The sequence below is a fragment of the Equus quagga genome, chromosome 15 (genome assembly GCF_021613505.1).
Source record: "Equus quagga isolate Etosha38 chromosome 15, UCLA_HA_Equagga_1.0, whole genome shotgun sequence".
NCBI lineage: Eukaryota > Metazoa > Chordata > Mammalia > Perissodactyla > Equidae > Equus > Equus quagga.
Genome location: NC_060281.1, coordinates 24,242,045 through 24,258,580, shown reverse-complemented (window position 1 = coordinate 24,258,580; position 16,536 = coordinate 24,242,045). Strand labels below are relative to the sequence as shown.

The 16,536-nt window shown below is 50.8% G+C and overlaps 1 protein-coding gene across 1 annotated transcript in view; it reads right to left on the bottom strand.

Annotated features, from left to right (window-relative positions):
- LRFN2 (leucine rich repeat and fibronectin type III domain containing 2) overlaps positions 1 to 6,215 on the bottom strand; it is a 37,600-nt gene extending 31,385 nt beyond the window's left edge. The window contains exon 1 of the mRNA XM_046638840.1: positions 4,816 to 6,215. Within this exon, the coding sequence (XP_046494796.1) occupies positions 4,816 to 6,215 (1,400 nt within the window). The remainder of the gene's footprint in view (positions 1 to 4,815) is intronic.
- Between the last annotated feature and the right edge of the window lie 10,321 nt (positions 6,216 to 16,536).

The following is a 16,536-nucleotide window of genomic DNA, read 5'->3' as shown; positions in this document are numbered from 1 at the left end:
GAATCCCATTCTCACCAGCTGATCTCTGGATGCATGGCAGTTGGCAAAAATGACTCTTAAGACTGTGCCATCTTGTATTAAACATATTACAGCTCAGCTCTGACCAGCTTGAAGCACTCAATGATTAGACTCATAACCTCCCATGATCTGAGCACTTTACTTCTGTTAACACAACCAAAAACTAAGGGAGTCTTTCAGCAGCTCCATCACTTTGTGGCCATGATGTCCTTGAGATCAACTAAAACTCTCTGCCTATGCCCCACAAAATTCCAAGCGAGTCAGATTTTCATCACTTTGCACTCATGCCATTGAATCCTTGAACCGAAAGGAGTGTATATTTTCTGTGTCGTTGCCCAGGTCAATAAGAAAACATATCGAGAGTACAGAAATGGGGGCAGAAGCTGAGGCACGAGGCAGAGGCTGTCTTGCACGTTCACGTCCATTCATTAATCAGTCTGGTTATTTGACCAGCGACAAGCCCACCTCACCAGTTCACATTTCTCCATTTTGTCCCAAACACAGTGTGAGATTTTGTCAAATGTCCTATACCATTGTGACAGACTGTTGATGGTGGTGCGTCACAGCCGATGGGAACTCCCAGGCTGTTTCGAAGCGTACTATCCCCCCAGAGATCCTGGTCCACTTGCCCGTGGAGACGCTTGGGGCCCGGGCCTAGTAGAGAATGGCTGTCATGGAGGACTGTCGTGGAGGACTGTCGCCCTCCTGAAGGATGAACAGGCAGCTTCGAAGGTTGAGAACTGCTGGCCCACTGTCTCCTGAAGAAGCTCAGTAATTTGGCAGGACCTTGTGAAGCTATATCGGGTCCTGGCGATCAGCATTCTTTTCCAAGGGCTTACAGCCATCTGTTGAGAAATCCTTTCTAGAATTTGGCAGTGACTCCAGCCCAGCCTAGCATCCTGTGCTTTCCCGAGTCTATTCTTCGAAAAGCAGAATATCAGCCCTTTTCCGCACTTAGGCACGTCTCTGTCTGTCCACCCTGTCTCATGACCACTCCTCGGGCTTGGGACCCTCATCTGGTGTTCCTTCAGTCCTGGACGTGACCCTCGGGGAGTGGGGACCAGAACTCAGGCACCGCAGTGTGCCATGTCTCTGCTGGCCTTCGGTTCCCTCTCGTAGTGTTGGTCTCATCCTCCCCAGGTCGCCTGGGTTCAAATTCTGTCTCTGCTACGGCCCCCTGTGTAGCACGCTGGGTAAGTTTCTCACAGGGAAAGTGAAATAGCCACAGTTCTCTGCTCTTGGGGTTTGGGGAGCTAAGTGAGTTAGTACTCACTTAGGCACTCACTAAGAGCATAGAGCCCTTAGAACAGCGCCCGGCGCAAGCAAGCTCTTATGGCAGATTTGTGGGTACTGTTATTGCTGCTCTCGTCCCCCTTGCTGGGGAGGGTGGAGGCAAATTGGAAACTGTGCGCCTTTGCCTGCCAGCTCTTGTTCCGTCTCTTTGCAACCTCTTTCCCAACCAGAGACTTTTGTCATTTTTTTCTTCTTGATACGGACAAGGATTAAAAAGCCCTTTTTGGCTGCCTTTACTCTGTCTGTACTCTCTTTAATATTCATCTTTGGATATAGGCCTTTCTTCCCTTTTTTGGTGCACCTCCTTGTTAAAGTCTGAGCACGTCAGAGAGCCACTGAGCAGCCGCTGGTGTCTTTTCTCTCCAATGGGGACAATTCATTTTCTAAAAGCCTGCAGTTGCTTTCTCTGACTCTCCCCTTGCTCTCAGGACCCTGGGCAGCACGGCTGCAGTGGCTGAGTCTGGGCGCTGAAGCCGGAAGGCCTGGATTCAAATCAGCCCTGCGTGACTGTGGCAGTTGGTGAATTCTCTCGGCCTTTTTTATTTTTCGGCGTGTCCAGGAGAATTAAAGGTACTGCCTGTAAGGCTACGTGTCACACTCACAGTAAGCTGGCAGCAACGTTGGCTAGCGACTGCTGTTACTGTTAGCTGCCTGTAGACTCCTCCGACCCTTTTCTCTAAGATTTTGGAAACCTGTCTTCCTACAGACTGAATTGTGTACCCAACCTTCGTCTTCCGTCTCCTCCCCAGGACGGCGGACAAGACAATGTTCCTACTCTGACCGTTACTGTTACTACAGCTCTTACTAACAATAATAATAACTTGTACCCCTTGGTCACTATGTGAACACACTGTTGGGGGCTTTCCATGCTGTGCCTCTTCCGGTCCTCATGACACCTCAAGAGGACATCAGCATTGTTACCTGCCTTCATTTTATCCAACATTTCATGCTTTCATTTGATTTGTATTTATAAACCAAGTGTCTCCAGGTTGTCAATCACCAGTTGAAGAAGTTTCAGTGCCCATCCTGAGTGACTTCAGGAGCGCAGCCCCAGTCACTCTTGCATCCCTCCCAGGGTTTCTGAGACCCCAGGGCGGGCGTCATTTTGACAACCTCAGTGCGCCGCCGGCCGCCTTGATGCCAACGTCTCCCCCCGCCTCGTATGCTGCCTTTTCCTTCCCCCAGTGCCTGTGCCAGCCTCACAGCCCGGAGCTTTTCGCCTTCACACTTTTATCAAAGTCAAGACCATATAATAAATTCACAAGCGAAGAAATATACTTATTTTCAAAAGGTCAACCTCACAAGCCATCAAAGAAATGCAAATTAAAGCAGGTTCCATTTTTCACCTATAAAATCAGCAAAGGTAAAAGTGATTAGATATTCAATAATTGGCAAAAGTGTGGTCAAAAGGGCACTGTCACCCTCCATGGGCGAGAGGGTAAATAAATATTTATATGCAAGGTATGAAGATTATAATTTACTCCTTACACCAGTAATTCAACCCCTAGGACAATATGCTAAGGAAATCATTGAAGTTGCACAAATATATTTACATCCAAAAATATCCACAGCTGCCTTATATTAATATTGAAAGATGGGAAACAACGTAAATGTCCAACAATAGAAAATTGGTTAAATAAATTATGGTACAGCCAAAAATGAAAAATGTTTTACTATCACGGGAACTAAGCAAGCTATAACATTGAGTGGAAAGAAATAAGAAACAAAAGCATACACTAGATTGATCATGAATATTGTTTTGAATTGAAATAAAACCGAGAGGCCACATGTGTCTGGTTCACTTTGGGATTACTGGTAATTTTTATTTCCCTCTTTATCATTTCTCTATTTTCCAAATTTTCTATTACTTTTATAATTAGAAAAATGGGTATACGTATTAAATTTAAGTTTATATATCTATATCTATATCTCTCTATATAAGTATATATGCACATATTTAAGCTCAGTCCAAATGCTGCTTTCTCTACATCCTGAAAAATGAAGCCACTCTCCAGATAAGCCAAGTGTATGATGGGTAGGGAAGCTCCCTGGCTCCTCCGGCTGCGGGAGCATCACCCTCAGACTCATGGACTCCGCTAGTGAATGAACGCCTTCCTCTCATGTTCTTCTCCCCGCCCCTTCCCATCCAGAGACTCATCTACTCCGGCCGGAGCTGGAAGAAACCTCAGCGATGAATCTCGGTTCTTGACCTCTCCTGCACCACGGGCCCTTCGGCTGTCTGGTGAAGCCTGTGCAATCTCTTCTCAGAATAATCATTTTAAATGCATAAAATAAAACACAGGGTTTCAAAAGAAACCACGCATTCCTTGAGTGGTAAGGTTCTAGGCCGCGTCCCTTCGTGTTTACCACAAAGCGAGGCTGGCTGAGAAGGGAAGGCATCTGCCGTCAGACGTCCCAGCCCTCTGGCCTCTATCTACCACTTGGAGCGCCTCCCTCCCTCAGAGGGACATATGCAATTCCACTGCTGCCATTCAGTCCTAACCTCCCTTTCTACCAGCCCTGGGAAACGGCCCCTTGGTCCAGGAGCAAATTTACCAGGTCAACATCATCAGCAGCATTTCCAGATGAGGAGACTGAGGCCCAGAGAGGTCAGGACAGGTGGGCAGGATGACCCCACCTCTAATATCCAGGGGGCTCACATGACCTGCTCTGGCTCATCAGCTCATCCAGGACTTCTGTGGGGCCCATTGGGGAAGGGACAAAGGGACACTCTCCCTGATCTAGGGCTGCTCAGAAGAAAGAGGCTGCCTTGTAAAACCAAACCAGAAGAAAATGGAAGTGAGGGAAGGTAAGAAACTGAGAATACAGGATGTTTGTGGGGCCTTTGATCCACCTGAGCCTGAAGCAGTTTCCTGACTTTTCAAGTACGTGAGCCAACACATTACCTGTCCCTTTTTCTTTCTTCTTTTGTAAGCCAGTTTGAATTGGCTGCAACCGAGTGTCCAGACTAAGACAGAAATGAATTACCCCCATTTTACAGATGAGGAGAATGAGGCAGGCCAGGAGAATTAAACAACTAACAAGTGGCAGAGCCATGGTCTGAATTCTACTCTTGCTGACCTCAAAGCCTTACCCACAACTGCACAGGAGGCCAGGTGGAGGCCAGATTCACTCCTCCTTGGAGGATCAGATCTTGCAGCCCAGAGGTGGGCCAAGAACAAGAGTTCTTGCATGTCCTCCAGCTGGGGCTCAAAACAGAAAGTTCGCAGGCTCATAGCTACATGCCCGCTTACCACAGCCGTGCCCCTGGGGGGCATGGTCCTCCGACCCACACGTCTTCCGGCTGCCCATGTGGGTTCCTCTCTTCTGAAACTTGTAATTGATGTTCTTCCTGTCTCCTCCTACCTGCACATATGGCTCAGTTTGCCCCAGGCTCCCCCCAAGCACCTCTGGGGCATGGGGTGGGAACAGCTCCAAGCCCTCCCCATCACCTCCGCCTTCCCCTGCCAGCCAACTCCTGCCTTTGCCGCAGCCCCGGCTCACCTGTAAATCAGTACCTCATCGTCGGAGCAGTTGTACTGCAGCTGGTACATCTTCACCCGGGGCGCTGACTTGCTGACCGACCACTTGACCAGGGCGGAGGTGGTGGTCACATCGGACACCAACACAGCCCGTTCTGGGGGGCTTTTGGGAGGCTCCCCGCCCCCACTGCCTCCACCTCCCCTGCCGGTCTTGCTGGAGCCAGTGATGTCCGAGAGGCGGGACTTGGGGGGTGCGGTACGGCTGGTGCTGTTGCTGAGGTGCGGCAGCTGGACAATGGACAGCTCCACCATAGCTGTGGCCTCCCCAGCGGCGTTGGCGGCGATGCAGGTGAAGGCACCGCTGTCCTGAGATGTGGTGATGAGGATGTCCAGGGTGCCGTTGTCATACACGGCAGTCCTGGAGGAGTTCCCCACCAGGCGGTCATCGGGGGCCACCCAGTGGATGAGGGGGCTGGGGTCCCCGATGGCCTTGCACTTGAGTGTGGCCGCCTGGCCCTCCAGAACCAGCAGCTTGTGCGTGTGCTGGGTGATGAGAGGCGGCTCACACACAAACTCCTCCTCACGTACATGCCAGAAGTAGCGGCCCTTGAGGCCCCCCGGGGAGCCACAGGTCTCCAGGTCATCGTCCCGCTCCAGCCTCCGCAGCCAGAGAAGCTCACAGTTGCAGTGCAGTGGGTTCCCCCCAAAACTAAAGGACAAGGGTGGGGCAAAGGGTGTGGCAGTCAGAGCAGAGGCCTGGGAGCGGGCAAAGATGGGGTCTGGGGGCAGCTTCTGCAGCCGGTTGGAAGTGAGGTCCAGGCGGGCCAGTTTCTGCAGGTCGGCAAAGGTGCCCTCGGCGATGTGGTCCAGCAGGTTGTGGTCCAGGCTCAGCTGGTGGAGGTTGACCATGCGCCGCACGGAGCCCCAGGGCAGGCCCTGGAGGTTGTTGTAGGAGAGGTCCAGGTCCTCCAGTGTCAGTAGAAAGTCCTCGAAGGCCTCGTCAGCGATGCCGCCCAGCTGGTTGTTATTCACGATGAGGTGCTGCAGGTTGACCAGGCCCCGCAGGGTGTCCTCCCCAAGGCTGGGCAGCCTGTTGCTGTCAAGGTGCAGGGAGCGGAGGCTCTCGAGGTCCAGGAAGGAGAAGGGCTGGATGTGGCTGATGGTGTTCCTGGACAGCGTCAGGTCCACCAGCCCCGTCATGTTGGCGAAGTCCTGGCGGCCGATGTGGATGATGAAGTTGCCCCCCAGACGCAGCTCCACCGTCCTCCGGTCGATGTCAGGGGGCACGAAGAGCAGCCCCTTGGAGGGGCACAGGGTCCCCAGTGACTCAGACAGGTTCTGGCAGACACAGTACTTGGGGCAGGCGTTGACCACAGCAAACGCCATGCCAAACGCCAGCAGGCCACCAAGCAGGGTCTCCATGGTCTGGTCACTCAGGCCGTGGTGCCTGGAAGGGAGGGACACAAGGTCAGGGTCAGGAGGTGACTTCCTAATGCCCTCACCCAGAGCTTCCTCCCTCACACTGCCCCCCGCTTTGGGGAGCAGCAGAGTTGCATGTGCTGGTGCAGTGCGTAATCTATTCCACCAACCCCGCTAACACAGTTTTACTTTTCTTTTTTCTTTAGCTCTTATCACCTTCTAACAGACTAATTTACTTATTGAGTGTGTTATGGAATATTTCCTGTCTCCCCCACTAGACTGTCAGCTCCAGAAGGACAGGTCCTTTTGTCTGTTTTGTTCATTGCTCCGTCCCACGCATCTAGCACAGTGGCTGGAACATAGTAGGTGCCCGATAAGTGTTTGTTGGGTGGATGAATGGATAGATGGGTGGATGGATAACACCATACCGGTGGTTCATCCAATCATCATTGGATTTGCAAAGTGAGTATTTTGAAGTAGTTTTGCCTTCTTAATTGGTTGAGGCTGCAGGAAATGAAATTGGACCCACATTCCTTAAGAACAAGGACGTGGACATGGAGAGAGCTGGCCCTGAGAGACACCAAGGTGAGTGGGGAATTCTTCACCGTGGAGAATCCACACAGTGGGATGGATCTTTGGGAGTTCAGAGGAGTGAAGGAGGGGAAGTAAAGAAGGGCAGGAAGCAAAGGCAGGAACTTCTGAGAGTGTGCGGGGTCCTCTCCCTGGACCTTCAGACACACCGTCTCACCTCACGAACACCCTTCACAAGGAAGGGCTCACCTGTGTGTGCAGAGAGGGGAGTTGTCCACAACTCACAGCCTCCTTCAGATCTCTACTCAAAAGTGCCCTTTTCACCGGGCCCCACCTGTCTATGCAGAGCCCCCTTCCCTGCTTTGCATTTTCTCCTTGAAATTTATCACTATCCAACTTACTAGATATTTTACTACTTGTTTGTTGTTTATCTTCTGTACTGGCAACGAAGCCCCAAGAGGTTGGGACTTGTTTTTACTCACCACTATATACTCAAGGCCTAAAGCACCACCTGGCACACAGTAGGTGCATTTGCATGAATGAATATCTAGGGAAGAAAGGAACAGGTTGTTGGCTCAGGGCTTTGTGCTTTCTAGTCCTGCTGTTTCTACTACTCCATGTTGTACTAACAGTGGCTCTCTTTGTGCAGGGCTGCAAACATCAGTTGAGCTGGACCTTTGGAAAATCATGCACCCTGGTTGTGTAGCATCACGCAGACCAGCAGTTCTCGAATTGCCTTTTAGGAGTGCTAATTAGGGTTCTGCAAGAAAGACTTCTAAGGCCAACGAGTTAAGGAAGCGCTGCCTGCTCTTGCTTACTCTTGCGAAAGCTCTATACGCATTCGCAAGTTCAGAAGCTTGAGAGATTCTGCTGCAGTGAAGAAACTGGATTAATGTTTAATTTGGTCTTGCTCCCTTCTTTTTTTAACTTTTGAGCAACAGCTATTAATATCTTGAGGAAGGACAGCTCCATAATTCCCAGTTTGAGGAGAACACATGCAGACAAAACAACTAGCTGATAAAAAAAAGATATAAAGTGAATTTAAAAATCTATTCCAATCAGATATTACTTTAGTGTGAAGATTTCTATTTCCTTATTGAGTCTCTTTAAGGGTAAATCTCCTGCCCAAAACCCTTCGGGCCAGAGACTTCCTCTATATTTCATCTGGAGAGAGTATTGTTCTTGAGGAGCACTGTCCAACTGAAATGTGATACTAGCCATGAATGGAATTTTAAATTTTTTAACGACCATATTTTTAAAAAGTAAAAGAAACAGGTGAAATCAATTTTGGTGATATATTTCATTTAACCCACTATATGTAAAATATTATTTCAACATGTAATCAATGCAATTATTGAGATGTTTAACACTCCTTTATTTGTACTGAGTGTTCAAAATCGGTGTATACTGAACACTTAGAGCACATTTCAAGTGCTCACTAGCCAATGTGGCTATTGGCTACCGTATTGGACAGCACTGTCAGGGCAGGTGTCGCCTAACTGTAGCCCAAGGGACAAATCCAGCCAGCTACTTGTTTTTGTAAATAAAGTTTTATTAGAACATGGCCATGCTCATTTGTTTACATGGTGTCTATGGCTTTTTTCATGCCACAACGACAGAGGCGAGAAGTTGCAGCAGATATAATGTGGCCAGCAAAGCCTAAAATATTTACTGTCCTGCCCTTTGCACAAAAAGTTTGCTGACCTCTGTTCTAGAGGATTTTTTTCCTTTTCTTCTTCTTCATTATGATCACCCTCATTAAAAGTGTGTGTCAATGTGCCTAATTCCACACAGTCTGTTCTGGGCCCCCAAGAGCAACTACCCACCCGCTAGCTAGTCCCTGCTCTCCCGACCTCCTCCCTGAGGGGTACCAGCCCACCTTGGCCCAGATCCAACCAGGCACGTCCACACCTGTGGTGTCCACATGTAGAAGCTTTCCACCTGCGAACTTCTCCATGATCTAATGTGTTCTGGCCTTCTAGGTCCATGCTTAGCTGGGGCCCGATAAAACAAACAGGAATCTGCTCCATATGCATTGACCTTCTTCTTATTTTTTAAAGCTTTAAAAAATTCTTTTCATTTATTTACATGTTTTTTGGTGAGGGAGATTGGCCCTGAGCTAACATCTGTGCAAATCTTCCTCTATTTTTTGTATGTGGGACGCCGCTGCACTATGGCTTGATGAGCGGTGTGTAGGTCTGTGCCCAGGATCCAAACTGGCCAACCCTGGGCCACCAAAGTGGAGCACACTTAACTTAACCACTACACCACTGGGCCAGCCCCACTTCTTATTTTTTAGCACGAGAAAAGTCTCTGCAAGAGCTGATCCTGCCAACTACCCCACTTTCTCTCTTACCACTCTCTCTTCCTTTGCTTCTCATGTCCCAGCTACACTCAGTCTCTCTCAATTATAAATGCCTTGTTTGATCTTCTTCCATGACCTCCTACCTGCTCTGGTCTCTTCCCAGCTTCTCCGCTACCTTCACTCCTGCCTGGCCAAGCTCCTATTCTACCTCCAGGTCTTAGCTTAAACACCACCAACTCCAGGGAGCCTCTTCAAAACCTAGACCAAACTAGGCCTTCCTGCTATTTGCCCCTTAGCACCCTGCACTTGCCCTCATATTGCTCATCACACTTTAATTATAATTCCTTAGTTACTTACCTGTCTGCCTTCCTAGAAGATGAACTCCAAAAGGCAGGGAGCTTTCCTGTCTTGTCCACCTATCACTGTATCCCCAGCACCCAGCACCACATCTGACTCATAGGAAGTACGTGCCCCCAAAATATCAACTGAATGAATGAATGAAATACAGTGCTGAGCAAAGTGAGTTTCTGGCATTGGCACTGAGGTTCTGAGTTCTATATCACTACTTTCTGGGGTTCATTTAGCTAATTAGCTGAGAAATCTTCTTTATGGAGTGGCCTGGTCACAGCAGAAGATTCAGAGGCATCTTCTGCCAATCATCAGCTGTGCTTTCCGGTGCGACTCCTCATGGTCCTAGAGTCAGGGAGGCCGTATTTCTCTGGCTCCTGCATCTGCTCAAGTAGAGGTGAGTGGTACCCCCTACACCCACTGAGGACACCGGGACAGCCACACCCAAGGATGTCCCTTGCTAGCTAAGCTGGAGGTGGCTGCGTGCGTGCGTGCATGTGTGTGTGTGTGTGTGTAGAGGGGTAGTGTTCTGAAAGCCTGTGGCCCCATGAGAAAGGTGTCTTCTTTATGACCTCTCGTCAGTAAATGCTGCAGTGCTCTAGGGCTAAGCACCACTTCCCAGCATTTCCCATCACGGCACACATAGGAAATGATAACATTTGTCAGGCGCATCTGAGTCCAGGGCCAAGGCTGTTGGTGCCCTGTGTCCTGGGGGGCTGCCTGGGACGGGCTGCATCAGCGCAAGATGGATGGATGGTGTCCTCTGGGCCTGTCCATCCTCGGCTCTGTCACCTGCCCCCTGGAGGTGGCGGCAAGCAGGGAGTAGTCTGTGAGATGCACACCCTGAACAGAGCCCATTGTCTCAAACAGTTTTGTCCTTGTAAATTATGCTAAACAAACCACATTTAAAAAAAAGTTTCTTGAGGATTAACAAACGTCTAATGAATTCAAATCTGTGACATAATAGAGCTGGGTAAATATATTTTAAGTAATCAGCATGGAAGATTACTGACAGAGAAGTGACTATTGAATCTTAATTAAAATTGTATTCTAAGAACAGTCACTTAATATATTACTCTCCCAGCTAAACAAAAAGCAGCTTAAGCCCCAAATTGGGCGGCAGGCGAGGAGACTGGGTGGATGCACACACCTAATTAGTGCACACCTGGGGTGGGGGCTCTCTCTTTTGAGCAGGGATTTGAACAAATGGTGGAAGGGGCAACCGAGGTCCCTCTCAGCACCCCGGAACAGTGTAGGGGGTAGAGGCGAGCCAGGAGAGATAGAGATTAGGAGGGGAGGACTGGTATCAGGAACAAAGAAACAGATGAAAGCGGGCAGGAGGGGCCCCGGGATTATTTGCGGGCAAAGCTTAGAGAGGAGCTTGGTGATCAGAAGCGAGGCTGTGAAATGGATGCTGGTATCAAATGTCAGAATCAGCCTTCATAGGAGGAATCCATCTGCCGAGGAGCAAGAGCTTGTCTGCTCAGAATGTCTATGAGCCAGGCCTCGGGGAGGGGGTGGGGTTTGCCAGGAGATGCAGAAACAGAGGAGCCGGGAGAGGAAGAGAAATGCTCTCCTCTGGACCTGCCCTGCAGAGACTCAGCACATCTCTGGGAGTTTCCCCCGGGGTAGGAACTGCGTCTCCTCCCACCCTCAGTTTGGTTTCTCCACGTGATCTTCACAACAACTCTGCAAGGTCAGTGCTGCCGCTAGCCCACATGGTGGTTTTGTGCAAGTTGGAAGAGGTGCCCCCACTCTGGGCATTTGTAGGGCCCCTTAGTTGAACAACCTTATGCAGTGAGCAACCTGCCCTACCATCCCTCGTGGCCCTGAGTATTACTACCCTCATTTTAACTACTGGAAAGTTCAAAGACATTTGGGCCTGCCCTAACTCGCCCAGCTCCCCTGAGAAGAACCCCGATTTGAATGGAGGATTGTCTGGCTCCCGACGGTCCTTGGAGTAGACAAGGCCCCTCCGGAGGCTTCCGCGTGCCTGGTGTACACAGAGAAACCAGCTGACTCCACTACGGGATGGCTCAGTAACCTAGGATGGCCCAGCTGTTGTACTAAATTTGGGCACTCGTGTTTCCTGCTCGGGGTGGGCCTGGAAGGAACGGTAGTGTTCTGATTGGCTCAGAAAGACCCACCTGTCAGGCCCCATGGTGGTGAGTCACACACGTACATGCACACACACTTAAACATACTGGCAACAAATATAGAGTTGTGGAACTATGCTCACGGTGTGTAATCAGAATCTCCAGATGGAATTTATATTTAAAACAAAAGGAATAAAGAAAGATGAGGACAGAGAGTGGAAAACTAAGGGACGTGGAGGCAGAAAAGCAAAGTTCCTCTTCTTCCCTTGACGAGGAGACCACAGACTTTCCTCCCCCGCCCCCTCACCCAGCCCCTGGGCCCTGTCTGCCTGTCAGAACCCACCTCGAGCTGTTCCAGACAGAAGAGGCAGCATTTAGCAGATGGCTGGCGCGATATATGTGATATCCACCCTGATTTCCATTTAAAAGATACCTTAGCAACCAGCCGAGGAGCCACCCGCCCCTGGAGCCTGTAAACCAAGGGGGATGCCTGTCTCGGCTTCAGGTAGAAAGAAACGGCCCCTCCAGGGTGCTCCGGGGTGGGACAGGAGGAATTAAGAGTGGGAGGGGTTCGGGTCTACCAGGAGACGCACCCGCCTGAGCCTTCTTTCTAGACCTCCCCTCCTGGAGCACTTGCTGTTCCCATAAATCACACCACTCAAGGCCAGCCCTGGAGGGGCCAGCTCTGGAGCAAAGGGACGGGAGAGGAGACTAACTCCCAGACCCCAGCTGATGGGCTGCTTCTCCGGTCTGGGGGTTGTCAGGTGTTGGCCCTGCCCCAAGCCCCGTGTGCAGCTCCAATGTGAGGCTTCCAGCTCTGCCCTGCCCCGTCTCCAGCACCTCCACCTCCCAGACCCTCTGGAAGCAACAGTCCGGGGCTGCTTCTAAGTGTAAGAAAAACCAGTTAGCATCAGAGAGCTGATTTTCCAAACGCCCTCTCTGATGCTACCCTGTACAGTCATGCGTCGCTTAACGACAGGGATACGTTCTGAGAAATGTGTCCTTAGACAATTTTGTCATTATGTGAACATCACAGAGTGCACTTACACAAACCTAGATGGTATGGGCTACTACACACCTAGGCTCTATGGTTCTAATCTCATGGACAACTGTCCATATGTGGTCTGTCGTTGACAGAAATGTCAGTATGCGGCGCATGACTATATAGGGATCCCCTGAGAAAGGGGGGAGGGGGCAAGAGGAATGAGCATGTGCTGGAGAGAATCACCCTTGATCTCAACAAGCTCCCTTCCAGTTTGACCTCAGGGAGCTGCCGTTTTGCTATTGAAGCCATAGCTTCTATTTTGAAGAGAGAGAGAGAGACAGAGACAGCCAAATCCCCAAGGGAGACCCCTTCCCTGAGAAGGTCCTAGCTTCTTGTCTGCAGAAAGACACCCACACAGAAGGGCAAAAACATTCCCCGTGCTGTCCCCAAACAATGCCGTGGAGACAGGGGCCACATCCCAAATCCCCAAACTTCTTCACAAACTAGCCAAAAAGAGCAGTCTTAGACAGCACAGGCAACAGAAAAGGGAAGATAATGTCTAAAACATCCAAAGGGCAGAATGAGACCATTTAGGCTCTGTTTCAACTTCTATTGTGCAAGATAAGCTGTGGTTGTCGTCAGTAAGTTATTAAGCTCAGAACCGCTTCCTCTCTGTTCTCCATGACAGCATTATGTCCCCACGTGAATGTATCCATGATAGCTTTTATTGTGCTGCAACGTAATTATGTGTTTCCTTGTCTTCTACCCCAACCACCTGGGAACCCCTTCTTGGAAGAGACTGTATTTTGCTCAACTCTGAATCCCCAGAGGAAGCCTGGTACCTGGCACAGAGTCGGCACCCAGGACATGTTTGCTGGGAGAATGAGTGAATGAATGAATGAGTGAATGAATGAGTGAGTGCTCTAGCATGAGCAGTCATACCCCTTGGCACCTTTGACAGCCTGCACGTGCTGACTTGCTATAGGAGCGTGCTTGCCCCTGTCTGGGGCAGACCAGGCACGCTGGAGAAGTAATGCTCCAGAGAGCAGCTCCCAACCAATGCTAGTGAGGGGCATGGAAGACAAATACCTCAACTTCTTCCTCACTGCCGGGGCGGAACAGCTCTGAGGCACATTCCACACAGTCTCCTAGAGGTCCCCAGCAGCACTGAGCTCTGGTGACCCTTCGCTGTCACCTGCCCCTAACATACCCTGTATTGGCTGCCTTCCCTTCCTCATCTCACCTCCCACTCCTCTTCCCATGCATCCTGCCATCACCGGCCAAATAAACCATTTACACGCAAATGCTTGTTTCAGGTCCTTTCAGGTCTGTTTCTGGAGAATGCAGCCCAAGGCACACTTCTTAATTATAACCCTTATTACATAAGGTACCAAATGAGCTCCGGCCACTGTGAAAATGTCAGATACACGGAAATAAAAAATGATATAACAACCGTGCACATTCTCGTCAATGACTAAAACTAGCAACTCCATGAAGGAAGGGGACCTCAGTTCCCACGCAAATGATTGGCGTTAATAGTTGAAGGGAAAATATCCTCTACCCAGTATGTTCACCCCCAGGGCTGTGGAGCACTAGCCCTCTTTTATCTGGAGACGCGTGTGAGCCAGCGTGTGAATGAGCGTGCGTGAATGAGGGAGGCCCATGTGGGGATGGGTGTGGAGTGTGAATGTGGAGGTTGGGAGTGAATGAAGAGGTGTGTGTGTGAGGAAGCGGGCGTGTCTGCCAGAACAGCCTGGAGGCGCCTCGGTGTGAGTGAGGGGGTGTCGCCTGAATGGAGGTGATGAGAGGACGGGTGCGTGTGTGTGAATGGAGGGCTGTGTGGGTGGGTGAAGGAGGCCTGGTTTTCCGAATGTGGGCCTGGATGTGAATGAGGCTGCCTGTGAGTCGAGGCTGTGTGAGGCAGAGGGAGAAGCTTGTTTGTTCAGCTTTGATGGCAACAAATGCTGTTTAGCTGCCGTGTTGTCAACTACAAATGCATTAATCTCCATGGTTGCCTGTGATCTGTCCCTGCTGAGGGGACACAGACAGCCCACGGGGCTGGCAGCTCTCAGCGTCAGTTCAGGCCTCGGCCTTCCTCCCTGTTACCGCCTGCCAGCCTTCACTCCTGCCCTCACGTGTGAGTGTGTGATTTTTTCACACAGAGATTTCACACAGAGATTTTTGCTTTGATTCAGTCATGACTTTCAAGATTCTTTCTCAAAAATCCCCCTGTCCCCATTTCAAGCATCTGTTAGATTCCATCACCTGAAGCCTCAAGCAAGGACCCAGCTCTGGGGACCTGGGTGGGCCACTCTCTTAGCTGAGAGGGAGAATGTGGGTACAGAGGGATGGATTTCCAGTCGCCAGAGCCTTTCTGGTCCTTTTTCCCTTGCCCAAGGACTCCCCCAGCAGAATCAAATCCAAAGACCGAGTCCTCGCTGCCTTAACCCTTTCATCCTCCTCTGTTGGGAGTCTCAGAGCAGCCCCAGTTCTCTGACTTACGAGCACCCCCGCTCCAAGCGCCCCTGGCCTTTTCCTGGTCCCCACACTCAGAGGAGCAACCTCAGTGTGTGGTCCTCTCTAGGACTGGGCTAATGAAGGGAGCAGTGGGATGGATAATTCAAAGCGGCAGATAATCCAAAACTCATTTCCATTTGGCCGGGGAACGTTCACTCTATGATTTACTCTCCTCATTATGTTTGGCTCAAGCTAAAATTAAAATTGGCTTTTCTTCTTCAAGCCACCCAGGCTACAGGGTAGGCAATGGCTGGATAGCATTAAAGGTCACTCCAGCTGCAGGACATAATTATGGGTCGCCATCTTACTAGGATGTCAGACTTGAAGGTCACTAGAGGTAGGGGTTGGATCTCGCTCAGCAGACTGGGGCTCCCTGAGACAGGGCCATGTCTCCCCTCAGACCCAGGCTCCCTGAGGGCAGGGCCGTGTCTCCCCTCAGACTGGGGTTCCCCGAGGACAGGGCCTCGTCTCCCCTCAGACCGGGGCTCCCTGAGGACAGGGCTGAGTCTAGTCTCTATATGCCCAGCATCTGCCCACAGTTCTGCCTCTGGGATCCCAGGCTGATATTAGCAGTGGCCTCCTGCTCCCCTCACAGCCCCTTTTCCTTACCCCACTCTTGGGGGCCCAGGTGGGGACCAGGCCTCCCGGAAGCAGCCCTTCCCCATGAGTGAGTCCCCAGCTGGGCCTCCCAGGGGCAGCTCGCCCCCCCCCCCCAACCCCCCCTCCTGTGGCTCTGAGCAAGAGGAGCACTCATCGCACAGACATGCGTCATCACCCTGCCCTGTTGTTATGCATTTGGAATGACGGCAAACACGGCATATTTAATCTTGTTCTCCTAATAACCCCTCTGATTACTAAAACAAAAAGAATTTAGACAATCAAATTGGCTTCTTGATGGGAGTTTCTGTGCTTGTTTCCTCTCGCAGGTTCATGGGTGGGGAGGGGCTGCTGCAACGGGAGCACAGCCACAGACAAGCCCTCACTGCCCTCCAGGTCTGGTCTTTCCTTGGCCTTGGAACAGAGTCCTCACCTGTCAGACAACCTAGTCTTACAAGGCGACACACGAACGCAAAAGGACTTCTCCATCGGGGCTACTTTTGCTGTCATACAGCCCCCACGGATTCTCTCAGCACACAGAGGACATGGGAAAAGGCCATGTGCCTACTGTGGGGTCTCACGAGAGGCCGGCCCATCTCTCATGTCCCTGCCCAGCAGCTGCTAAAGGGCGAGATGGGAAGTGGGGCAGGACGGCCCGTCCATTTAGGGGCAGGAGGTGCTGGGCCGGTATGCCATCTCTGTCCCCACACACATAAGACGCCGCCCCATAGACCAGGCTGAGCTTCAGCCCTGCGGCTTCCCCGACTTTCTACAAAGCTAATGGAAAGAATCCCCCTGCCTGCTCTTCGTTATGTTGCTCTCCTGTATCCCCCCAGTTCTGGGGAGAAGGGGCAGAGACACATTATCAGTCAGGGTGCTGGGACGAAACAGATGACAGAATCGAAGGGGTACCTGGAGGTAGTTTAATGAAGGGACAGAGACGTC